This window comes from Pristis pectinata, chromosome 10 (assembly GCF_009764475.1).
Source record: "Pristis pectinata isolate sPriPec2 chromosome 10, sPriPec2.1.pri, whole genome shotgun sequence".
NCBI classification, from domain to species: Eukaryota; Metazoa; Chordata; class Chondrichthyes; order Rhinopristiformes; family Pristidae; genus Pristis; species Pristis pectinata.
In genome coordinates this window covers 63,141,052-63,168,629 of record NC_067414.1, presented here as the reverse complement: position 1 = coordinate 63,168,629, position 27,578 = coordinate 63,141,052, and the positions used below count along the sequence as shown (strand labels likewise).

General features: G+C 37.7%; 1 protein-coding gene across 1 annotated transcript in view; it reads left to right on the top strand.

Annotated features, from left to right (window-relative positions):
• Nucleotides 1–27,578, top strand: part of LOC127574859 (pumilio homolog 2-like) — a 91,600-nt gene that overhangs the window by 31,320 nt on the left and 32,702 nt on the right. Inside the window, 8 exon segments of the mRNA XM_052024309.1 lie at nucleotides 246–351; nucleotides 3,083–3,270; nucleotides 10,121–10,287; nucleotides 12,727–13,003; nucleotides 18,961–19,054; nucleotides 21,055–21,180; nucleotides 23,901–24,046; nucleotides 24,671–24,806. Coding sequence (XP_051880269.1) covers nucleotides 246–351; nucleotides 3,083–3,270; nucleotides 10,121–10,287; nucleotides 12,727–13,003; nucleotides 18,961–19,054; nucleotides 21,055–21,180; nucleotides 23,901–24,046; nucleotides 24,671–24,806 — 1,240 coding nt within the window.

Sequence of the window (27,578 nt, the reverse complement as noted above, 5' to 3'; positions counted from 1 at the left end):
CTCTAAAATTAGCTGATATCAAAGTTCAACATGAGTCCTGGTTACCCTGGGTAAATATGGTTTGCTGACATGTTTAATCGTAAAAGACCCCAATTTATAAATGAAGTCTGAAATAGAAAACGAATGTTGGGCTTTTCTCCCTCCATGAGATTACCAGTTTGTTTCTACATTAAAATATAGCTGTTTTTGCTAAATTTAAATATTTAATCTAGTTGTCATTCATTTTACTGTTTGCTTATTTTTAGCTTTTACCTGCTAAGAAATTCTGGGAATCAGATGATTCAGCTAAAGATGGCCAAAAAGGGATTTTCCTGGGAGATGAGTGGAGGGACACTGCATGGGGAGCATCTCGTAAGTGTCACTGGCAACACCATCTTTTAAAACTGCACTCTTTCCAATTTTGTATGAAATACGGTTTCTACTTTTACCAGTTTCAAATGCATTCAAGCATAGAAAAGAAAATACAACTTTTTAGATGAGCAAGTATGACTGTGCTCATCTAACATTGTATGGCATGTGTTATGAACTTAGATTTGAATATTTTACCATAATCTTTCAAAATTGTTGTTCAAGTGGCAAACATGTAATTGCTATGTTCTTTACAGATATTCTAAATTAATATTTGTACAAGAAGACTGCTTCGGCTTCTTGACAAAAATAATTAGCTATAATCTCTACGCCTTTCTTTTGAGGAGAAAAACTTGTGCGCGTCACCTGCGCTCTGTCCATAATGGCCATCCCAAGTTCTCGGTTCGTGCCATTTCAACTCCTTTCCCATTGCCACACTGACCTGTGTCTCCTTGCCATCTCCACTGCCAGGGTGAGGTCAAATGCAAACTAGAAGAACAACACCTCATATTTTACCCGGGTAGTCTACAACCCAATGGTATGAAAATTGAATTTCCCAATTTCAGGTAACCTTTACCCCATGTTTCCCCTGTCTAATCCACCCCTGGTCCTCACAGTTGTGTCCCTCTCCGCCTACCCACACACTTCACCCATCAGATCCCCTCCTCCATCTAATTCCATCTGCCTATTTCTCCATTAAATGTTTCCCCATTATCACCTTCCTTGCTTATCAGATTCCAGCACTTGCAGTTTTCTGACCCTGCTCATCACCCTGCAGCCTCTGTCTCCACCTTTTCCCTCCCCTCCCCTCCCCACCTGCTTTCCCCTTTTTTTCCTTTTTCCCCTTGTCTGCTTCCACTTATCACCCACCTGCCTCTGTCTTCCTCCAGTCCTCCCCCACCTGGCTCCAACTACCCATTATTCCTCATCCCTCCTTGGTCTACCTTTCACCTACCAGCCCCTGTCTCACCCTTCCCCCTCTCCTCTATATCGCCTTCTTCCCTCTCCATTCTCAATCCTGATGCAGGGTCTTGACCCGAAATGCCAACAATTCCTTTCTGTCAGATGCTGATTTCTTCCAGCAGTCTTTTTTTTATACTAGAGGAAGGATCTGTTAGAAGATGAGAGCGAATAATAAAAATGGATGATGGCTAAGTGGCGAATTGTGGGAATGGCAGATCATCCTTGACTAAATCTGTTCCAGGAGCTTGGTATGCCTTGTGCAGTGGCAATTTAATTTCGATCTTTGTACCCTTTCTCTTTATTTGTTAACTCTGTGGGAATCCTGATGCAGATTTGCTGCTCAAATGTATATTTTTTTCCCCTCGCATTATTTGAAATTTTATGCCTGAGGAAAAGTATTGGTGACCTGCAACCATCTGCAGTACACCATTACCTTGCTAAAGCAAAGTATCTAGTCTCAACTCAGGAGTATTCCACAGATACTTGGTTGAAATCAAGAGCTTGTTGTAATGAATAATGGTTGCAAGCTTGCGTCACCTCCTCCTCATTGTAGAACTGATGAGAGCAAATTCTGCTCAGGATTCTGCTGAATGTATGAAAATACAATGGAAATATTAAGTTGAAATTTCCTTGAAGCAACAATAGTGTTTTGGATTACATTTTTGTGTGTTTAAATGGTGTTTCCTTAATGGCTTTCTGAAAATTTCAGTTCAAAAGAGAATTTTTCAACTCCTGGTGACTTGCCTTTTGATTTTGGAAAATCAATAGACATATGACTACTATTATGGACTAATAACCTTGTATCCCTTATTTCCCCCGTATTCTCCTTCTTTGCCTCCAATCGGCATAATTATCCTTCTGGTACAATACCACTTTGCTGTTCTGAAATTTCTTACAATAGTTCTTTTCTGTCTCTCCTTTAGGAGCTTCAATTTCTACTTATTTGTGCTTGATATTATTTTGTTTAATGTGCCCATAGTATTTACTTCAGAGGAACCTTACAATCTAAAACTTGTTGGAAGTACCAATCTTGTGAAATACTTGCAGCTTTTGAGTTCAAATAACAAACCTTTTCAAGAACATGCTTTCAAGTGAATCTTTGTTTCTTCATAACATAATCACGGAATGTAAAAAGACAACTTGGAGAATCAGGATTGCTTTTTTTCATAACTGCATACTGTTTGCTTGGTTTGTATATTCATCTCTTCCTCATGAGGAAATTTCTCTGATCCCCAAAAACAATTAAGACTATATTCCAATATATGGTGTTTTTCTCTCACCTTTCATTGAGAGAAAAGAGCTGCTGGGGTAACTGAAAATGCTAATTTATCTTTTCCTTCAATGACCAATTACTGTACATTTCCAGCAGCTTTTGATTTTCAAATTTCTGAGATTTGTGTAGATCTTCATCCATCTCTAGCCTTTCACTCAACAGTAGAAAGTGCTTCTTCATCATCATTATCTTTTCATTAGTTGTTTTCAATTTTATTTCCACCCAGGATATATATTCAGAACCTTTTTGCAGTTTTCTCCCTCCTATTTAGTGGGGTGGGGGGGGGGGGGGTGAAGGAAGATAACTTAGTATCCTGAAGCAGCTTTTCTGACATGAATTTTAATTTTATACTGTTATCTCTCCATAGGATCACAATGTATCAGAATCTTTTACTGCTTATGTTAGCTTCTTGCAGCATTTTAGAAATAGTTATTTTTTTTAATCCTGTTGTTCCCAGCTAACAAAAATTTACTTCATGTTTAAATTTATATTACCCAGACCACACTGTATCACAGCCAATCATGGTTCAGAGAAGACCTGGTCAAGGTTTTCACGGAAACAGTGAAGTCGGCTCCGTTCTATCTCCCCGTTCTGAAAGTGGTGGCCTAGGAGTAAGCATGGTGGAGTATGTCTTGAGATCTTCACCTGGGGATAAACTGGACACTCGTTTTAGGAAAGGACCATTTGTAAGTAATCCGCCTACAAATAACATAGATGGTGTGAACTTAAGTATTTTAAAATGGTCTAATCACCGGCTTTCGGTGTACTTGTATCTAGACTCTTATTTTTGAGCAGTGATTTAACTTTGTTCTTGATGTTGTCTTTGGTTACGTAAACTTGAGTCTTATTAGCAGTTTGCAATTTTTATATATAGGTATTGGTGTGCTAAAGGCCATGATTTTATAGGATTGTGAATTGGGCAAGAAATGTTCAAATGACAAGAGTTTGTAGTTACTGTGATGCTTTGTAAATACTTGTCTTTTGACCCCTTGGCAGTGATCAATGTGATTGACAGTTTCATCTTTATGCTGCATCTGCTTCATTTTCTGTCATTAAGCTCAATGGTGTTATATTCGATAATTCCATGATTAGTCAAACTTCTTCTCTTCTCACTTGCATCACCACCACTAAAGTCTTTTAGTGATCTCCTATGGACGTGCATTTCATGGATGGTGTAATTTTCAAGCAGATCAGCTTTCAAATGTACAGTAATGGTACTCAGCCCAACCTCTCCATCACACCTTGGTTGCTTTTTATTTTGCTTTTTGTCTGCTTGTATGTCATTCTGTCTTAAACGTCATTATCTTTCTCAGCTGAACTTTGGCATGACTAAAGTCCTTCAGTCAGTCCCCATCACAAACCTCCTTCCCCAGACACTAATTCCAACATTTCCTGCAGGCACACTCACAAGCTTGCTTGCAGGAATCAAAGCAAAAAAAACTGAATGCTGGAAATCTGAAATAAAAACAAAATGTTGGTGAAACTCAAGTAAGGCAGCATCTATAGAAAGGGAAACAGAATTAGTGTTTGGGTTGACCGTCCATCAGAACTAGGAGAGTGGGAAAACAATTGTTTTAAAATGCAGAAATGAAGCACAGGTACAACAAACAAAATGTCTATAATAAGTTCGAAACTGAAATTATCCAGGTGACACACACTGTTAATGCCATCTAAGAGAAACTGAAGAATGCTTGATCATCCCAACATATCAGTCAAGAGCAGTGTAAATTAAATGAATGGGAACAGGGGAAAAAGCAATGCTAGAACTGAAATGCAGAAGACAACAATTACTGGAAACCTGAAAAATGAAAGAATGCGAGAAACTGAGTTTGCATTATGGGTATCTGACCTTGCATCAGAATTGGCTAGTCGTAACACAAAAAGGAAAGGTTGGCTAGCTAAAATAAGCTGTGGAAAATGAGGTGCTGTTTCTTGAACTTGTATTGGAACAATGCAGGAGGCAAAAGACGGTGGTTAGAGTGGGATTTAGAATTAAAGTAACAGGCAGTTGGAAGCTGGCTGAAAACTAACTTGGTTTTTCTTTCCACAGCTGCTATCTGATCTGCTGAGTATTTCTAGCATTCTTTTATTTCGGATTTCCAGCAATTGCTATGCTCTACATCTTTCAGTTCCAAGACTCCCCCCACCCCCCCCCCACTACAACTCTCATTCATCTCCCTCTGTTTGCACTCCTCCAGACAGACAAGGTATGATTACCTAACATTCATTACCCTTCCTTAGATGGCATCAACAGCATTTATGCCACTGGACAACCTTGCACTTCACCCAATCCAGAGACTTTCCTTGTTCTTTCTTCCCCTGCTCTTGTCTGGAATTTGAATTACACTGTTTCTTTTCCCTTTTCCAGTTTTAACAAAAGCTTATAGACCTGAAATGTTAACTTTTTCTCCACAGATGCTACCTGATCTGCTTGATATGTCCAGTGTTTTTTGTTTTTATTTTCAATCTTGTTGGCCTTTTTGTCCCTGGGATGACTTTTATAATAAGGAGAAAATAAAATCAATAACACTATGTTCCACACCTGCAATATTCCATGTCTTAGCCTCTCTACTGAGCCCATCCAGCCTCCAGATTTGGTACATTTGTGATCTTGTACCTTTTGAATCTCATAACCTTTGTTCAAAATTTAGGACATTTATATGCCATGTTTCGCAGATTTCTTTTCAGTCATTCTTGTCATTGCTGGACTTTTGTTGGCTATTTGTAACCCACTCCCTCAAATTTGAAGTTAAAATCTGTCTCCTCATCAAATTCTTAAATGGCTGCAAATCAACTCCAACCTCCATTTCCTGCCTGACTCTACCTTAGTTCCACGAAAACTCTGCCTGACCTTAACATTTATCACCCCATTGCCTCAGCCCCACCATTGGTGGCAATCTCCAGATGGAATAAACCTTGATTTTAAGCTAGCTTTAATAGTTAAAACACACTTTTCAATGGTCATGCTTTTGCTTTTCTTTTTAATTTGTTTTTGCAATAAATGCTGCTGATTTGCAAGTGCTATGGGTTACTATACCTTGAATCCATAAGTACATCCCGGTGTGAACAGTCAAATAAGAGTCCCCAGAGTATGTCTGTTCAGAATTGGGTTGGATATGATTAAGGATCGACTTCATGTCTGGGTGTTTGGAAATAACAATTTGCAAACAAATCTTTCTACCTGACCAGTCAATGACTGTTATACTATAAGCAGTTATTCTAATCCTTTGTCTACTGTGTTCCCATAATGTGATCTGTTTCAGTCATTAGCAACCATCTATGTAAAGATAAATCTACCATCAATTTCATCCTTTCATAATTTCTAACACTGCAATTAAATCATCCCTTTATTGCATCTGATCTAAAAGAAACAGCGTCCTATTTTTCAAATCTTTCTTTGTATTTTCCATACACCAAGTAATACCTTGATCATGGCTCTTCCAAAAGTGGGATGATTACTCCAACTTGCTAGTGTTTTACGTTGGCTCACAATTACATTTTCAATTTTGTTTCATCTCTCAATAAAATTTTGTACTGTTATTTTTTTCAAGTTTTACTGCATTTGGACTTCATAATTTATGAAATTAACATCAGTGCAAGTAAATGAGTAGAAATCAGTTGTTTTTGTTTTAAACGTATTAGAAATTCATTGTAGTGTTCTGTGTGGATTGTTTTCTTTATCAAGTCCAAATCTGTAGGGAAAACAGATGAAGTCTCAGTAATTATTTTAAATTACTGAGGCTTCATCTGTTTTCCTTAGTTGGAAATTCATTGGTTGAAAACTAATTAACTTACTGTGCAGAAGAAATGTTAAAAGAAATATGTTCTCATATGGAGTGAAATATTGATGTTAATGGGAGCTTTTGGAATTAAGCTCAATGTTCTTTTTTTTCCCCATTTTACCTTACAATTAAAAATATAAGTTTAATTTATGTGTACTAAAATTCTTTGACTCTTGATGCAGCTTTCCATTCTCTTCATGTCTGTTCCCCTTTGTATTTGCTTGCCATTCCTTTTCAAAGTTCATAACTTTGTCTATTTTAGTTTTCATGGGCTCCACATTCCTCCCCTCACTGTGGGAATACTATCTTTCACTTTTATTTTTTGAATATTTTTCTCCCCCTCATCACTACCCCTTCTGCATCCCTTTTCATTTGTTGTCCTCCCAGGTTTAAATTGCCTTTTAAATGGCCTTATCACATTAACTTTTTGTCATTGGTGTTTTTTTACCAGCAATAAACCCTAAATGCTGGCCTAGCCAACCTGCTTACACACCAAGGTGCCTGAAGATTAACCAATCCAAGCTCTTTCTATCTCATGCATTGTGCTGCCACTGACTTTGCTATGGATTCAACAATTTGCTCCTCTATGTATCTGTTCACTTCCTATTTGGCTATAATGTCAAGCACGAACCACACTAGCTACCTTGGGAGGTGTGAACTGGTTACACCATTTCTTCCACCTACTTCTAGCAACACCTCCATTTAAGTATTGTGCTCTTGTTTGCCCCAATTCACCATTTAAACTGCAGCTTCCCAGGTCCACCTAAGTTATTCACGGTGATACCCTCCCTCTTCCCTGATCTGTTTTAAACTGTTTTCTTTGATAAGGTTGCAGATGTTGACCTTCAGAGGCCAAGTGGTGATTAGTTAATTCTTTCTCTTGCCTGAATCAGAAGACTCCAACTACTGACTGAGTTTTGGCTATCTATGCATGTAACAGTTTTGTTGTAAACAGAAGTTTTAATGAAGGCTAAGACAATTCAGAAAGCTGAAAGCAATTCTTTTTTAATCTTGTATTTTAATAATCTAATTGGAAGCCAAGGCTTCAGCTGATTTAGGCTTTATGTTACTGCAAGTCCGACTCTTCCTCCAGTTTCTCTGCTGGTCTTTGTTTTCTCGTAGCGGTTCTTTAAACTACTCTTTTGGCCAATCTCCTTCTCAATTGCCCTAATATCTCATTGGCCTGGTGTTGAACATTGAAAATGTTTCTGGGTATGATTTTATCTTAAAGGCACAATAGAAATTTAGGTTTTTATTGTTTAACTGCAAAATTTGAGAGGTGTGTATAAGTTCTTGATTTTGGATGGGATCCATGGTACATTAAGAGATAAATGGGTCTTCCCAGGCATAATTTGCATATCTGGCAACCAGTTCATAACAGAACAGAAGAGTCAGATAGATGATCTTTTTTTGGAAAATAAGATATTGTGAGAGACCTAGGTGGGAAGGAAAAAAATTCCAAAATGTTGAATTGGGGAGACACAAATTTAGAATGTGAGATGCAGCAAGCGACACAGTCTCTAACTTTTTTTTTGCATATGCAGTATCACAAGTTTTTACTATTTTTTTTATTTCCTACAGCATGGAAGGAGATCCTTTGGCCCACTTAGTCTATGTTGACTCTCAGATCAGACCCATTCCCCCATTAGTTTCCCTGTAACCTGTTCTCTCTCTCATATCATGCGATTTCTGTGTATAATCGCGAAAAAGTCTGCTTATCGGTAGCTACAGGATTTTTGTGAAAACTCTGCCTTATTTACAGAAGAAAGTACTGAACTTGTCAGATTTGTTTTGGGACTTTTCAAACAAGACTTAAAAATATGAAGGGCAATATGTTGTGTAACTTAAGGAAAAATACAGTTTACCCATCATTCTTCAAAGTTCTGCTTAATTTCTCTGAGGGTCTGCTGCATAAACAGACCTAGTAGTATTGCAGTAGAATTACTTGGCAGTTTAGTGTTGAGTCAGAGTGCATCTATCAAACCTAATATGATTATTTTTATGAAAAAAAACTTTTGATGTCTTGCATTGGGTGCTTGCAGCACACAAATGAACAGAAAAGGAAATGGGCAGAAAAGACTAGTGAATAGATTTACATTAGATAAAAGTCAAAACCAGGTGCTATTTCAAATTAACGTTTTATGCCATGCTACTTCTAACTGCCCACTTGGCATGAAGAAACGTACTGTCATTGTATGCTTTAACCTAGTCACCTCCATTTTCCTTTGTGCATTGTTAAGGCTTTTGATTTTAGTGCTAAAACCTCTCATCTACTCATTTGCTGCTCGTTTCAAATATGCAAAACAGTTTATTAATATTCTCTGAGAGCAGAATCCCTAAAAGAGTAATTCACAAATGAAGATTATTCATGAGAATTCACCCATGCAGGTGCACCACTCTTGCATCATATTGTTTCTTTAATGTGTACAGGATTTATTCATTGCTGTACTTGGAAATGCATTTAAATGTTGATCATCTGATGTCAGCTCCAAATAGACATTGCACATTAGTTAGACCTCTATTTGCTTAGTATGTTCCTACAACTTAAGTTGATCTAGAGTTCTGTCATCTTTGGGTTTCTTGCTTTTAAAATGATTACTGGTAAAGTAGGCATGTGCCTCCAATTATCAAGGAAAATACATCAGTTATTTGATGTAATGATCTCCTTGAAACCAGTTTTGTCTTTATAAATGTTTGTATGTAGCTGATGACTGGTCCTGCTCATTACAGCTTGGGAATAATAGTTATTACTGTTGGCCAGTGATCAAGGAGCAGATCATTGCCGATGTTCCCAACTATTGATTGCTATTTGGTGACACTTGCTGGAAGTGCCTAAGTGAGTGTTTTGGGTGAAGAAGGGTTCAAAATCAGCCCATTGCTATTGAATGATGATGTCCAGAGTCTAGATCACTCAGAATTGGCATCTATCAGAAATGCATGTATCTATAGAGCATTACTTTGATCCAAACCAATAACTCAAAATGTAAGGTTGATGTACCTTCAGTGAAGCATAATAATGGAAATTAAAGGAGAAACAGTAAACAGTTATCTTCTACCACCCTGGCTCTCTTTACTTCCTAAGTGTGTACCGTTTAATTTCTGCTAATGATAAGGTCATTCTGAAATTTCTTTTTGCACTAACTTTTTGGTTGATTGTTATCATATAAAGATAAATATTCAGTATAAAATGAATGTGCAAATTAGATAAAGTACCAAAGTCAGCTACAAAGTGAAACAATGTCAAAACAAGTTCAAAATCAAGAGTTGAGGGACAAGACAATACATAAAACAAATGAGTCTAAACTGAGGTTAAAAAGGATATTTTTGAAGATGATTGATGAAAGAGAAGGAAGTTGTAAGGAATATTCTGGAAAGAAAATGAAGTTGGTCCTAATTTCTTTAGTATCCTGTACAGATTTCCTGGGGAGGTTGCTGGATTAGGATCTGATGCCAGAGCTAATTTTAATGAAGGTTGCTGAAGCCACTTCTAGCAGCCTTGCCACTATTCCAGCTGAGATCTGTTGGATTAACACAGCCTCTGGATTTGAACCAGGGACTTTCCTTGACTTTATGACTTGTCTTGTTGTTAGTATTTGAGAGGAAATACAACCTTTTACTTTCATAGGTGTTACTAATGGCCTTTTAAAATATTTGGCAAGGTTCTGCATGGAAACATCCTGATGTAAGCTAATGATGAGGACTCTGAACAGTTTACCTCTGTAGTATGCCTGCCTTAGTGGATTTGTTTCATTAGGGTGCTGGAGACACAGAGCCTGATGAGAATGACAAGGCTGATCAGAAAGGGAAATCATCACCATTCGAGGAAGATAAAAATAGAGATCTGAAACAAGGAGATGATATTTCCAAAACTAACGGGCTAGTTTTGCAGAATGGAATAGATACTGACTGCAAAGACTTCAAGTAAGTGTCTCATTTTGGTAATCATAAATTTTGTAAAGGTTTTTAAGCTATCAGACTTACTTTCATAAAAAAGGTGTTGCATGTTGTCAAGTGATCAGGCAGTCTGTTTCCAAGTCTTGTAGCAGTACAGAGCAAAGTATAAGGACTATTTTAGGATGAATTGAAAATCCCCCACCCTTCCCAAATGTAAGGAACAGGGCAAGATATATTGTCAGTGCAACCTTGAAAGTTTCATCTGAAGCTGCTTCAAGTTTTATTTACTTCTGGCATGGCTAATTTTAGTCTTTATCTAGGCATAGAGAAGAACTAGCAAAAAGAAAATTTATTTCCTAACAATCTTTTTTGTGTGCTAACAGCTCCCTTAGCTATTACTTAGAATACGCAGTTGTCACATAGTGTCAATTTTTATAAACTCTATACTAGAATTTTATGTTGGATAAATTTTGAAGATGGAAAGATTTCACAACTTGTATCATGACTTGATTTTTAATTTAGACTGAGAGAAAGAGCTTGCGTTGCTTTAATTATACTTGAAGTCATTTTTCATTCTCTACAGTGAAATTTAATATTCTCAAATCAAAGTGTGGCAGTATCATGTTTGCACATTTTAAAAGGTTTTCTCATATTCTATTATTCCAGGGCACTCTTTCATTCACTACATGTGCCATTGGATATATTTTTCTCTTTACTGAAGTTGTTCTGGCATCTGAGTTATGAAGCTTTTAGCTGAGAGGATCATTATCTATATTTGCTAGCTTTCTTTTGATTTTAAATGTACAGTTTTCCAATAAGTTTAGGGGAATCTTGGGAGGTGGGGGTGGGGGGGTGTTTGGAAAGGGCTCAACAGAATGCAACAAGTCTTGTTTTTAATTGAAGGCCCAGAGTTAACTCCTTTTAAGATAGATGTATCTGGGGAATGATTGTTTTTTTATATAGTATATCTGTAAATGAGAAACTTCATAATTATTAATATATTTAGATTTAAATTATGGAAGAAACCATCTGATAGACTTCAGATGGTTTGAAGCTGAATTTGCTAATGGAAGAGGTTTTACCCATGGGCTTCACCCATTTGCTTTGAATTAAGGAGACTGGAGGAGGTCTGTAGTCTGTGATTTAAATGTGGTTCACTGGTTACTTGACTGTCATTTCTTGATGAATGAAAATATTTATTATTAATCTGTTGTATCAGCAGCAATAGATGTGTTTTAAGATCCTTGTCAGAGTGTTGCCAGTACAGTCCTTTTCACAATAGTCTTTAGCTGATGAAAGTATATTTGATACTTATGAAAGTTGTTAATTTCATTGGGATTATTACAGTTCCCCATTTAAAATAAGGCTTACCTCATGGATGACTGCTTAAAATTTGAAATTGTTTCTCCACTGTTGCCATCTTAAATAGAGAGAATCAGAAGCAATGCAAGAGATTTTTTGTAAAAGTTCCTTGAAATCGCTCCAGATGTGCAGTTATTCAGTGTCCCCATATAAATCAGAAACCGAATGTGAATTGTACTTCAATGACATATGTAGATTTGCAATTGATGGTGGAAGAAAAAGAAACCATTGGCTCTGCAGTCTCATATGGTAAATAGATGTTATGTCAACAGTGGTAAGCTGATAGCTACAACTAGCGTAGTTTCTTAACAGGGAGGGAAAACTTTTGTGAACCAAAAAGTACTTTGTCATTCAAAGGTGACTGTGTCACTCTTGGGCAGCTCATAGGGATTCATAGTGTCTTGACGTCATTCCTAGGTTAAGAGTAGCAATTTTGACTCGATTGTTAGTTTTTAGATTTGTCATAACCATTTTTGGACCCAAAAAATAAAGAATATTCAGTTAATCACTAGGTATATCTCCTAATAAACTAGCAGTAATGCCCTGCAACACCAAGGATGATTTCTGATGCAGAGAAAATATTCTGCAGGATAAGGATAATGGACTGTTTTCTGTAGGGGAAAAAGAATTGATTTGGAAAAAAAAAGGTTGGATAATGTTGCGGAGGGCAAATATTTGAGAGTGGACCCAACGTGTTTTTAAAAAGATAGGCTTACCAAACCTTTTGGCGAAAATTTCTGTTTCATGAATGTTAGGGCATAAATCCTGGGATAAACATTTGAGGAATAATGGCCAACGCATTTTATTTAGCTTTTTGTTTCATTAATTTGATACCGAAAAGAAGTAATTTGCAGTAAACTCATAATTATGTTACTAATTTGGATTTGAGAGGGTAAATTTGAAATTTACAAATATCCTTTTTATATACACTCAATATCCAATAGCATTTGTAATGATTGTTTTAATAATGGCACTATGAGAAGCCCATTCAATTTTATTTTTAAGTAGCTTCTTAATAATTCAAAATATTGCCTTTTTAAAGAGTATGTATGTTGCATTTAACAGAAAACTATAAACCCATATTTATATTTTTATGCTGCACAGCCGTACTCCTGGAAGCCATCAAGCCTCTCCCACGGAAGTGGCTGAACGCCTGGGTCCAAACCAGAACACTTCAGAAGGTTTAGGCCAATTGTCCAATGCTACAGCAAATAAATCATCTGGAGAAGAGTTTCATAATTCTGACACTCAAAATTTAGACACCATTGAGGCCACAGTTGGCTTAGATCATTTGCAGTTTGACTATTCAAGCAGTCAAGTATCCATGGACTCTTCAGCAGCAGCAGCTGTAGGTCTTTTTGACTACAGCTCCCAGCATCAGGTTAGTCCTTATTGCTGAGTGATTTGGTGTTTGATTCTCCCCTGAGATAAAGCATCATTAACAGAGTGGAGTACATTTGAAATAGAAAAGTGTATCAGAATGTTCCAAGGCCCAAACACTTTGCAAGGTTCAGTGCTTCAACTAAAAAAAATTTAACTAAAATAAACTGGCATTTTATGCCTGTAACAGAGCATGATTTTAAAGATTTTCATTTAATCAGAATTTGAGCACCTCTTTTCCTTTTACTCAAAAATGATGGGTAAAAACATTGTCCTATTTGGTGTCCTATTTCTTGGTTGACCGTCAGGGTAAGTATTTGGTTAATGGAATTGACTGGTGCAGAAGTCCTAACCATTTCTGCTAGAAAGTTGATGTGGCATCTGCCACCAAAGAAAAGCTTGCAGAATGTAGTAGTAAGCTTTTTAAAAAAAAGTTACATATATGTTTTAATGTAGATTCGGATTCAAATTGCAGAAGTTGTTCTCTTAACTTAATCTTGCCTCCAGGGAATTACATAGTTTAAAATATTTTACATCAATTTTTTTTCCGACACTGCCTACCCGGAATAATGTATATTTTCATTCTAAACTTTTCTGTCCATGGAAATTTGATTTGACACAGTTTCAACAGCTTTGTTGAAAAGTTGCTGTTTGTTTTCATTAATGTGGTTTATTGTCACGCTGAATTTTCATTTATTCTTAGTTAAACCAGTTTTTGCATTTTCAAATTTCTGTTTCATTTTTATAGTTTTATCTTTCACAATTTGGTGCTTGTAGTTTTACTTTCCTCATGCTCTATGCAGTATTTAAGTCCTGGTAGATCTGTGAAAATAAGTGAATTAGCATGACATATAACATGAAAAGACGAGCAAAGAATTAATACCTAAAACAAAAAGTGAAATGAGATTCAGCAAGGAAGTTTTGATTTGTTCTTTTTGACTAAAGTTGCCAGAAAGTGTTGTATTTTATGGCAACGTTTTAAATTTAAGGTTCAACAGTCATGATGCTCGCAAAAGCATTTTTGATGTAGTACATGATCACTTTCTGTTTAAATGTACTTTAAAATTACTTTTATGAACTATTAGTTTGAAGCAGAATATTAGAGTGCTACTGATAAGATTTCAGGAAGAAAATTCAGCAAGGTAAATCTATTCCAACCAACGGACTCGTGCTGCTGAAACTGCTGTTCAAACCAGTTATGAGCAAAGGACTTGGTTCAAAATGTTTGAGATTGAACCGCCTTTTGTTTTCTTGTGGTTTTTCATACAGTCACCTTGCACTGTTGATGTCTAGGTTAGCATAATAAATAGGAGTTAAGTCTGTGTCATCATAGAGGGTGAAAGCAATTGTTTTAAATTCTGCTTGGAGCTTTAAACAGGCATTGTTATGCTAATTGAGCTAAACAGATCAACATGTACATTTTTCTGTCCAGAGTGTTAAAGCAATAGAGTTTATAAAGTCAGGTACAGTGTTAACTAATTACTAACCGATTGCTATTGAAGGATAACACAGGCTTAGTCTTAAATTTACTGGAATGGTGGCATGTAGTTCGGAGCAGAGATTTGAGAAGCTGAAGGTTTTTTTTAAACAATCTCTTAATGTTCTTTGCTTTAAGTAAAGGAGTTTTTAAATATTGTAATTTGTTTTAATATAAACATAAATGGTTTCTCATGCAGAAATGTCGGTAATCAGATTTGGGGTGTTTGAAGTGTTCTGATACAGGAAGTCGTTATATTGTTAAAGACAATGCCTTATAAGATGGTGGAAGGGAATTGTATAAATGCTTGGGAGGGGGAGAAAAGTTACTGGGCCAAAGGGAGAATGTACATTTGGACTAACTGGAAAACTTTTTTAAAGAATTACCACAGGCATAATTGATCAAATGGCCTTCTGTAATTGATTTTGTGAATTATAAGTAAAAGCATGACAATCTTAATTCAAATGCTGACAGGAGAGTTTGTTTAATTGTTTTACTGTATCCACTAGTTTGTTTCTCAACTTTCATTCTCTCCTGGATTTTACTATTACCAATCAATAAAATCTATGTGAATTAAAGCTGAATGTTTTATGAATCTAGTGTGGAATTGCACGCTCCAATGTTATTGAACAGTCTCATCTAATCTTGTCAGTTGCTATGCTTTCGATCCTGTGTTAGAAATTTGGTTTGCAGTTAAGTTGATCTTAACTGTATCTTTTTGATTTTAAATCTTTTAGATTTCCGGCATCTGCTTTTGTACTAGTTAGTCCCTTGCTTATGGTCAGTTTCTTCCCATAGAATTATCTCTCTTTAAGTCAGTTAGTTGCATTTGTGTTAGTGGAATTTTCTGTGCCTCTGCACCTTGTGTGTTGCTGTTGAAATTATTTTGCATTTTTACTGGATATTCAATAATACCAGTAAATTTTCCATCGACATTCTTTTAGTACGTTCTTAAGTGTCCACTTTTATTCATACGTAATTCTTTGTATTTTCAGGTTGTCGCTTCCTTGTATTTTCTATTTTATGCTTACACTTTGCAGTGCTTCTAAAGTGTTCATTAGTTGCAGATTGACTCAGTGACTTTCTTGTGTGGAAGAATCGTGGAACTACAAATATTAATTGGCCACTGTTATTTCTGCATAAATTGAGTTTGTAGAAGATTTGGAAAATACTTTGTGTATATAGTATCAAGTTTTAAGTAGATTGCACACAAGACTAGCTGTGGTTTTGTTCAAGGATAGTACACAAAAACTATTGATAAGCAGGTTCTTAAGCAGAGGTAATGCTAATATTGATTAACATTTTTGTGTACATTGTCTTCATAATATGGAATTAGTGTTTTATGGAGGCTGCTGGTCATTTATTTTAAAGTTTTCACACTTTTCATTTTATTTTCACATTTTATTTCCCCTCAGTTGTTTGTGCCCTGTATATAATATTGATAGCATGAATTGCCTGAAACAGTAAATACAGAAACTACAGTTTTGAGGTTTTGTAATGGAGGCTAGCTATATTGGTCCTGTTAGAGTAAGTGGTGATTACATTTATCAAAACATGGAATTGGTTGGACATTGATGAAATGCTCCGATAAAAGTATTGGGGATCTGATAAAAAGAACATTTATTTGATGGAGGTTTTTTATGGAAGTTTGAATCTAGTAAATTTTTAAAAGAAAACAAAGTACTGGAAGTGATTCAATGAAAATAAATTATAGTGCTTGTTTTCTTTGTTAGACCTGTCTATCAGCATTAATATTACATATCACGAAATTTTAATTTAATGTTTTACTCATAAGATTGAGCCATCCCATTTAAAGAGTTGGACTGTACCTTGAATTCTCTTGCCTGGGACATGTTGGATTCGACTGTTTCAATTAGCTTTTTAACGTATCGTGTTTAATACACTTAAAGTGGCTGCACAAGGAATGGCCGCTTGCTAGCTTATTTGTTCATCCATCAAGTGAATATGTGGTTTTTTTCATTGGTTGCTTTGGCCACAGGTATCTAATAGGTTTCGTGATTGGACTATTGTTAGCTAAAGAGCATCTCTTATCTCAGGTATAAAAGGTGTCGCTTTTTGTTAATCTCTCTTGCTCTCCCCCCCCCCCCCCGGCCTGAGCTCATCTTTTGTTCCCTTTGTCTCGGCTCATCAAAGCTAGTGCTATGTGCTCTGTGACTGTTTCCTTGTTTTAAACTTTTCCAATAAAACTTTGTGAAGCACCAAGTTGTTTTCATCTCATTCCTGGACTCCTGAAAGAACCTGTGGATTCGAAAATAACCGGATCCGACAGACATGTACCTCGGAATTTAGAGCATAGCCACCGTTCATTCCCCACCTGTTGTTGCCACCCTCCACAAGAAAGACTGTTGAACCATTGACACCCTCTCCCCAAAATCACCCAGCCACAAGCCCCCACTTCCCCTCCATAAACTGAAAATTTCTTTGCCCCTAACCTGCAAGACCATGGGCCCTCTGCCGCTTCCTTCAAAGCATTGGAGTGAAAGCCTACGTCTTCTGCCAATGTTCATCCAGTATTTGGAAGTAAGGCCTTTACTCCAGTGTGGTGCCATGTGGGAGAGAGGGAGAAGGAGAGGCGACAAAGAGATAAGAAGCAGGAGAGAAGTATTGCAGAACTGGTGGTGGGGTGGGGGTGGAATGGGGAAAGGAGAAGAAGAGCGGGGTGGGGAGAGGGAGTGCAGAGGGAGGAAGGAGTGGGGAAGCTACAGGGCAAGGTCACAATGCAATTTGAACACATTGCAAATTTTGAGCCATGTCATAAGAGGTTAAGGCAAAGCTTTGACAATTGGACCATTCAAAAATATTGGGATCTTAGTATTTTTTAACAATATGATTAAAAATGCTATTAACTTGAGGTAAGTTTTTCTTTTACCACCTGGCAGCCCTACTTTTTACATTGCTGTTTGTCTGTACTTAGTATGCAGGGAAGTAGACTATAATTTGTCTGCAGTTAGAATTAACAGATGACAATAACAATTAAAAACGCACAAGAAAGATAACAGATGCCTGACCGAGAAAATGGTTGTCTAATAGGATATGTTATGCAACTATACACTGTGCACTTCGGAACTTTCACATTGGAATTTTGAATTTGCTACTGGATAATTTTCTTCAATTGAAAGCAGATAATAACTGAGATGGATTTTTGCAGATAATTTACATATATTGATTCTGTCTACAAATACATTATCATTAATGTTTTTGATTTTAACGAAGCCTACTAGTCACATCAATGTACATGCATCTTAAGTAGCTTCTGACTTCAATTTCTTCAGAAATGGTTTCTCTTCCTATCTTGTTCCAGAGTTATAATTGCATGTTCCAAGATGAATCTCAACTGTAAAATTATTATTTCAAAGCCTTTATTTTTTTCAGATTATAGGGATATCTCCAAAATGTGAGATAACACTTGCAGTATTTTTGGGTGAATCAGGAATTGTTTTGTTAACTTTAATTTTAGACCATTGTGAACTACTCTATTAATTACCCAAAATTTATGAGGCTTTTAATTGAGATTGGCAGGACTTCAGATGCTCAGTCTAAGGCATAAGAGGGTGTTGCCTGGGATGGAATGTTTCAAGTATGAGGATAGGCTGGGTTTCTTTGGAACAGGAGGATGATGGGTATTGATTGAAATATACAAAATTGAGGGGCACAGGTAGGATAGGTAAAAATCTTCTCCCCACAGCAGAGGTGTATAAAATCAGAGAGGATGGATATAAGGTCGGGGTAATAGGTTTAGTGGGAATTTGAGGAATGATTTTTTTATTCACCCCAGTGATAGTTCGAATATTAAATGCATTGACTGAGGGAGAGTGAAGGCAGAGTCTGTCAACATTTAAGTATCGAGAAAAACAGTTCAGTTCCAAGACATACAAGGTCATGGACCAAGTACTGCAAAATAGGATTAGTATAGATGGGTACTTGAGGGTTGGCATGGATGTGGTAAGCCAAAGAACCTGTTTCTGGGCTGTATAATTCTGACTGAGGAATCATTTGGAACCAATGATATTTCAAGTAATATTTTAGCTATGTTTTAATTTCACAGCATAACTGGATTTAACAAGACATTTTATTAATATTGTTACTTAAATTTCCTGACTGCTCTCACACAATGAACAGTTTCTGAGAATCTTCCACTGTCACTTATGAATGATGACAGACATACTGGAAGCAGACTAAAAATTACCTCCCACCCTCAAGAAGCCACATGGCACCCAGATTGAGCTTTTTCCCACAATGCAAGTTGTGACTAAATTATCCTGTTATAGTTAACTATATTAGATGTTGTTTTGCAAGATACTTTAAGAGTGTATTAGAATGGTGATCAGAATATTTTTTCCTTAAGCCATTTCCCCTTCTAAGCACTTCTGTTACATGCAATTCTTGAAGAACCAGTGAGCTAAAATATAAGAGTACTTTGCTGTAGTTCTCCACATTCATTTTGTAATTGTGCATTGCAGCTCTTCCAACGGCAAAATGCACTGACAGTACAGCAGCTGACTGCAGCCCAACAGCAGCAGTATGCACTAGCAGCAACCCAGCAGCCACATATAGGTAAGGAGCAAGAATAAGCTGTTTAGTCAATACTTGACCAGGTAAAACAAAATTAAAGATTAAATACTTTGCCCTTGGTGAAGCTAAGTCTGGGAGGGGGGTGGGTGGGAGAGGGGAGTATTCCTTTTGAATATCTGCCTGGCCAATTCTGGCACTTTCATGTAGCCTGATAATGTCTGTTAGCCCATCTTTGAATGTTTTGGATTGGAAAAGAATTAATTGTTCATGTGCTGTAGAATCCTTTCATTTTGCTTAGAGTTTAGAAGCTTATTGTTCGCATTGATGTTCCTTTAGAAGGTCAAAACTAGTGTTTATTAGAAAACCAACCAGTAGAGAGAGAAATATAAAAGTTTATGATTGAGATGAAGATGGATGAGAGGAGGTTTGTGTGGAGCACAAACACTGGCATAAACCAGTTGGACAGTCTTTGACCATCTTCACGTTCCTTTGTGGAGGGGGGTTGGGGGCATGGGAAATACCCAGCAAGATATCATCAATGGAAATTATGGAAACAGATGCACTTTGGTTGTGAAATCTCAATTGCTGCTTGATTCCTTGCTTAGAATAAAATGAATTAACCACTGCAGTAAAAGTGTTAATAGGTGTGTCCAGTAATGCGGCATTCTCACACCAATGTGGTTATAAAATGATCATTTGAAAAGCAGGTAGCTTTGCAATATCTTCCCTTCTATATGCAACCTCCACATACAACTCCATTGCAGGAATCTATTGCTTGATGTATTGAGATGGAGTGGCAGCAGAACACTGTATTTTCAAATGACTGTTTATTGGGCTTATTCATAGAAACTGCAATAAACAGTCCTACTGTATCAACCTCCACCCCTGTACACTGCTCAATATCTCCACAATCTCATCAGCACTTCTGTTGCAACTCATGCAAAGAAAAGTTGAATTTACATTTCTTTACAGTAACATTTTTTATGTTTGCATGTAGGTTGCAGGCTCATTTAAAAAATAATAGAATTTTATTTGTCTTGTATGTAAGCAGTAGTTTCTGTTTAAAGTTAACTTGGATGGTTTGTTGTCATCAGTGCATTGTAATCAGTTTCATATTTGGTGGCATTTGATATCAAGTGGAGAACAAGAAGCACCAGATGAATGCCAGAAAATCCTGTCGTGTTCAAATTTCTCCTAAAATTTTTGAGATGATTGGAGATCAATTCATAAAAAAAGTGGACATTGCAGAATTCTGCATGCCAGGTCCAACGGTATAAATGTGCATATACAGATGAAGGAAACACTGGACTTTTTGCCAGGAATATCTGTGATAATTTGTGGCTGCTGCTTAATTGTTAGGTTGCTTTTCAATCTTATCCCTAGATTAATACATGCACTATCCTGAATTTAATTACATTTTCACTATAGTGGTTATAAGAAATGGGACCTCATAGCAGAGAAGATTATATATTAAAGACAGTAACGTTGGTTTTGTATCTTAGCGGTGAATGTTACCGGGACACATAATTACCTACACTGTAATTTCATTATAGAATCTGCAATGTAGGACTATTGCTTGCCATTTCTACATGTGTAAACAGCCCTTAACTTCACTCATAATCACTGATTTAAGTCTGAAAGGCATATATTGGGCATTTCTTTTTCCCCTTTTGCCTCCATTTTGCTTCTAATTGTTTCCTGCAACTTAAGGGTTTGTAGCCTTATTGGGATGTCAGTGTTTACAAGAAGATGTGTGATCGCTTCTTTAGAAGACTGTATCCTCTCCATGTCCTTTGTGCTCACATCTTCTATGCTTTCTGCCTTTATTGTTGACCATGCTAAAGTGTCGAATCTGACCAGTGGAATGGAAGCTCTTTTATGTTGGCAAAATGGAGGAAAGTATCATTTATTGCTGTGAAGAGTTATTTGGATTTCTGTGGGGAATTGTCAGAAGTGAAGAGTGATGAACCAATGTTCAAAAATGCATTTTGTGGATTGTTTGCAATATAATAAGTAATTAACATAAATTTTGTCTTAAACAGCAGGTGTATTTTCAGCAGGTCTTGCTCCAGCTGCCTTTATGCCAAATCCATACATAATCAGCGCAGCTCCACCAGGCACAGATCCATATACTGCAGCAGGACTGGCTGCAGCAGCTACTTTAGCAGGTGATCAACCAGATTCCATAACAGTATTAAAGCACCAAATGAAGTTATACAAGCCTAATTTGGAAGGCTGAAGGGTGGGGGTGGGGGGGGGGGGTGGAATGGAATGGTGGTGGTAGGAGGCAGCAACTCAGTGTAACACACTTTTGTATAAATCAGATGGTGGTATATTCAGTTTGTTGCCTCTGAACTAACTGGTTTTGAGCCATAATGTTAATCTGAATGCACAGCCTGGGCATGACCAGAGAGGTGAAGGCTAATTAGGAAGCAATAGTGATGTGTGGATCTAGGAGACTGGTATGTTGTGCACCCTGTTTTGAATACAATGGATTTGCAGTAAGAGGTGAATATGAATGGACGTAGGCCATTGTATTCCTTGTACCTGCTCTGCATTTCAGTCTAATTTAAATTGCAACATTGCAGCATCTCTAAGGCATTTGTATTGGTATTTCCACTCGTGGGAACAGAGACAGAAACTGTACCACTACTCCAGGAATGCCCCCCCCCCCCCCCCAAACCTTAGACAATTGTAGCAAGATTTACCATCATTCCAATTAGCTTTCTAAATGCTTGCTGCATCTACAAATTAACTTATTGCATTATTTGTGTAAGAATATTGGTATCCCTCTTTAAAAAGTTTGTCACCATTTAAAAGAATCTTGGTCTCATCCCATTGCTTGGATTTGCGGCCTTGGTCTCCCACGCCCATTATTACCAGATCAAAATGCAGAGGACTGGCATAAATCATGTCTCTAGCCCCATGGCATAAGGATTTTTAAATGCCACAAAATGAACTAGATATGTTTAAAATTCTAGTTTGTCAATATTGAAGTCCTCTGTTATTACAGTTTTGCCTTTGTTACCAACTCCTCACATTGACTAATACTGTATCCTATGTGTTACGAACCAGCAACAAAAGAAACACACCGAGTCATGTATCAGTGTTTAAAAACTACTCTCTCAATAACTACTTATAATAATAATAAAAAAAAAGTAAAAATGTTAGAAGTAAAAATGTTAACTCTTAAACATTAACCCCAAAAACTAAACTCGTAGTGTGTGTGGCAAACTCCCAGTCCAGGAATGGTTCTCAAAGTTCAGTTCAGCAAGCCATAAGGTGAAACGTGAGCAAAGGCTTCTTCAACAACCACCGTTGACTGAAGATAAGACGTAGGTGTAGAGAGTAATTACGAAATCCAAATGTTCCATGATGGAACCCATATGACACCTCAGTGTCTATTCAGCAGTGACTACTCCACCGCATCTGCCTCACCCCGAAAGGCACTCAAATCGTGGCCGTCCACACAAATACCTGTTTCCCTCTACAGGTTAACGACAAAGTGGACTCCACTGGATTACTCTAAAAATCCATACGTGGATTGTAGTGACAGACACATTCTACTTGTCTCTTCTCTGAAGCAAGAGCTTTTCTTTGCCACTTTGTCTTCCTTAATTGCTAGGATGATCAGCTGTCCTACCCCAAATCATTCTCCATTTTGTGTCTCCTCTTTAAATATCAAACAGCCTAGAATAATTAATTACAAAACCCAGATGACCAAAGAATCACATCTCTGTAATGGCTTTTACATCAAACCTACTTATCACTATTTATGCCATTAATTTGTCTATAATATTACGAGTGCTCTTGGCGTTCATTATAGTATCTTTAATTTGTACTTTAGATAGAGATTGATGAAGGCCTCAATCAGCAACAGTAATATTTCTTTGTATTTGATTAGCCTGGCAATTTGCCTTTGTAACCACCTTCCATTCCTTGTACATTTCATGACCCAGATCCCTTGATTACACATTTCAACATGCAGGCACTTGTGGTTATACAGTTTTATTTTTATTGCACCTTTCATGATCCCAGAATAGTCGGTCTGTACCTGTGAAAGAACTGTTGTAATATAGGGAAATGTGGCGGATGTTTTGCACACTGGTCCTACAATCTGAATGAGATAAATGACCAGGTAAAACATTGACGCAGAAGGAAGTATAATGTCAACCAGGAAACCACTAGTATTTGCTTTTCTTTGAATAGTGAATGTGATCTTTTGTGTCCTCCCTTAGAGTACTCCCTGAGAGCAGATAGAATCTAGGTTTTACCACTTTATGTGAAATTCAGCACCTCCAGCAGCGGAGCATTCTTCAGTGGCACACTGAATATCAGCCACTAATAATGTGCTCAAATCCTTGGCATGGAGTTTTCTGATTTGAGTTCCAGATATTTTGCCACATTCATCGGTGTTAAAAGAGATCTTCAAAATCCTTCCTCCTTCCTAATCACACCTACAGTACATCCACCTGTATATTTTTTTCTAAATTCCAATTATTCAAAACCTCTGAGTTGGTGATTGTAATCTTTTGAATTACTAGGAGCATTTTCTCATTATAGAAAGACTTTGAGTGCTCATGCTTCAGTAATAACCGAACATAAATGCACCCGAGTAAGTAGTGCAGGCATTGGAGTTTGGGGTTGGTGCTTAAACAGTAACAGTTTACACGCAGAGGTCGGTGGTGGAATGAAAAGAGTCTTAGATGACTGGGTCAGCAAGGAATATTGATGGACATGAGTTTGGGAGATGGATGTTGGTGGAGGTTATAAAGGCAAATGAAATGTTTGAAGAATTCCATTAGTATTTGTGAACAATATATTCTAGTCACGGCTGAAAAGAGACCAGTAACTGTTGTTGATTCACCACTGCATGTTTTTGTGCTAGGTCCTACAGTTGTCCCACCTCAATATTATGGAGTTCCATGGGGTGTGTATCCTACAAATCTGTTCCAACAGCAAGCAGCTGCAGCAGCTGCAAATAATTCTGCCAACCAGCAGGCTGCAACACAAGCACAACAAGGACAACAACAAGTATGTGTTTCCAATTGATTTCAATGTCAAGGTCACCCTTCTATAAATGGCTCTAACATACTCTACTGAATTCTTTGTACTCTTCCAGTCATATTTCCTGAGATATTGGATGACTTTTGTTCATTCTGTCATGATTATACAACAACGGACTGGCCCTTGAGCCCAGCATGCCCACACTGATCTTCAAGCACCTATCCCTACACATTCTATGTTTACTTTCGCATTCCCATAAATACCCCCCACCATCTTATTCACCTCCCACCCTACTTACACTAGTTGCAATATATGGTTGTCAATCAACAAACCAATGTTCACATCTTTGGCAAGTGAGAGCAAACTGGAAGAAACCCACACAGTCACATGAAGAATGTACAAACTCCACACAGACAGCACTCAAGGTTAGGGTCAAATCTGTGTTTCTGGAGTTGTGCAGCGGCAGCACTAACCACTTGCTGCACAAATTGTATCATTTATTTCTTAAGAATTTAAGACGTTTTTATAACAAGTCATGCTCTAGTAATTGAATTTTGGTGATAAGATAATCAGTTTATCCGTGAGTTTGGCTGGCTGATGTGTACCATGAAAATGATAAAACCTTCATTTCTTTTTCTGCATTGTTTCTAGGTTCTACGAGGTGGAAGTCAACGCCCACTCACTCCAAATCAGGGTCAGCAGGGTCAACAAGCTGACTCGCTGGCAGCAGCTGCTGCAACCAATCCAGCTCTTGCCTTCAGCCAAGGCCTTGCCACAGGAATGCCAGGTATTTGTTGCGAACGACATGCAGTATATCCGGGAGGAGTGCAATTTCCCAGACTGAGGGGTCTTCTATACTTCATGCAATGAGTTCTTTCTCAAAAGATGCAGGTAGTACAGTTGTTTCCCTTGAAATCCACACATTCTGAACTCCAACAGATAGAATCAGGAATTGGATCTCCAAGCTCTCTTCATTGACTAGGGAGTTCTTGAATGAAATTTTGTCGCCTCATTATAGCCTGATGAAGGTGAGCTAATTGAGTAAAACAGTTAGACTTTCCTGTCTAACATGCCAAAATTCTTTTTAATGAGAATGTGAGAATATAGAGTAGAAAGTTTGATAGCCTGTTTTTAATTCTCCCCCTCCCCCATAGACTATTATTAGTCCTCGATTACTATTAATTTTTATCCAGTGTTTTTATTCTGCTAGTCAGAGCATCCTTAAAGCTTAACCCTGTGCCTCCTTTCAAAATAAACTAAACAAACCTACAGAACACCCATCTGTCATAACATCTTGCACTGAATACCCTGACCATTCTTTCTGCATTGAGAGCCCAAGATGATATGAGATCTTGGTGAGGATAACATCAAAATCTAAAGAAAAGATTTGGTTCAAAGAGTTAGTTAATAGTAAACCTTAGGTTAAAAGCTTAATGTTTTAGAAGGAAGGAGAAACTTTGAAAACTAGACAACTACAATCAACCAAGTCTCTTGAGGTATATAAAGAATGTTGGAGAGAAGGAAATCAGGAGGGCAGAAGGGCATCCTGAAATATCCTTGGCACGTAAGAATAGGAGAATCCTATGTCATTCTATAAGTATATTAGGAGTAAGAGGGTAGCTAGGGAAAGAGTGGGCCCCTGATGAACCAAAGGGTAATTTCCAAGAAGGTTGCAAAGGAAAATGACTTCAGGGAGGGATAGGTTGATTGGACCATGTAGGTATCAAGAAGTTGGAGGTGTTAGATATCTTGGAAACACACAAGGGTGGATAACTCCCCAGGATGAGATCTATCCCAGAATGCTGTGGGAGATGAGAAAGGAGGTTGCTGACAGAAATTTATGCATCTTTGTTGGCCACAGGAAAGATACCAGAAGACGGGAGGATTGCTAATGTTGTTCCTCTATTTTAGAATGGCTGCAGTGATGAGCCAGGTGGCTACAGGCCAGTGAGTCTTATGTCAGTGGCGTGGAAATTATTGGAGAAAATTCAAAGGGACAGGATTTATATTCATTTGGAAAGGCAAGGACTGATTAAGGATGGTCAGCAAGGCTTTGTGAGGAGAAAGAGGGTAGCTTACTAATTTGATTGTTTTTTGAGGAAGTAAGCAAGGACATTGAAGGCAGAATAGCAAATGTTGTCTATATTGGAGCAACAACAGACTGCAGATGCTGGAATCTGGAGCAATGAATAATAATTTGCTGGAGGAACTCGAGGTCAAGCAGCATCTGTGGGGGAAGAAAGGGAATTGTTGACATTTTGAGTCAAGACCCTGCATCAGGACTGAGAGTGGAGAGAGAAGATAGCTGGTATAAAGAGGAGAGGGTGAGGTGTGAGATGGGCCAATGGGTGATTATGGACTGAGGAGGGGTGAAGGATGATGGGCAGATTGAGCCAGGAGAGGGAAAAGGTGGAGCTGGAAATGTAAGGAAGCTGATAATGGGGACCAGAAGGGGAGAGGTGAAGGGCATATGGGGGAGGGGATCTGGTGGGTGAAATGTGTTGATGGTAGCTAGATGGAATCAGGAGGGGGATGAAAATGTGTGATGGCCAGGCTGGGAAGTTTGGGGAATGCTTGTTATTTATATGAACTTTAGTAAGACATTTGACAAGGTCCTGCATGGTAGGCTGGTCCAGAAGGTTTAGACAAGCTGGCTAATTGGATCCAAAATTGACTGGTGATGGGAAACGGATGGTAGTTTTGAAAGTTGTTTTTCTGATTGGAAGTCTGTTACCAATGGTATACCACAGGGATGAGCGCTGGGATCTTTGCTATTAGTGATGTATATTAATGGCTTCGATGTGAACGTAGGAGTATGATTAATAAGTTTGTAGATGGCACAAAAATTGGTGGTGATGTGGTCAGCGAGGAAGATTGTCTAAGCCTACAGCAGGTTATGGATCAGTTGGGCGGCGTGTTGACAGATGGAATTTAATCCTGACCAGTGTGAGGTGATGTATTTTGGGAAATCAAAAGGGATAGGACATACTGTAAAAGCTAGGGCATTGAGGAATGTTGTTAAACAGAAAGAACGAGGGGTCAAAGTTCATAGTTCCCTGCAAGTGGCATCACAGGTGGATAAGGTGGTGAGGTAGGCATTCGGCATGCTTCTCTTCACAGGTCAAGGCATAGAATAGTTGAGACCTGTTCTGACTTTACATAATACTCTTTCGACCACACTTGGAATATTATGTGCGGTTCTGGTCACCGCACTATAGGAAGGATATGATTGTCCTGGAGAGAGTGCAGAGGAGATTCACCAGGATATTGCCTGGATTGAAGGACTTTAGTTATGAGGAGAGATCAGATAACTGGGCCTTTTTTCCCCAGGAGTGGAGGCTGAGGAGTGACCTGATAGAAGTATATATGACATGGATCCAATTAACCACTGATAGGGTGGATCGCCAAAATATTTATTCCATGGTAGGGGTCACTAAACATAGTTTTAAGGTGACAGGAAAAAGTTTTAAGGGGGATTTTTTTTTACACAATGAGTGGTACATGTCTGGAACACACGGCCAGCAGAGGTGATGCAATCAGATAAAATTACTACATTTAA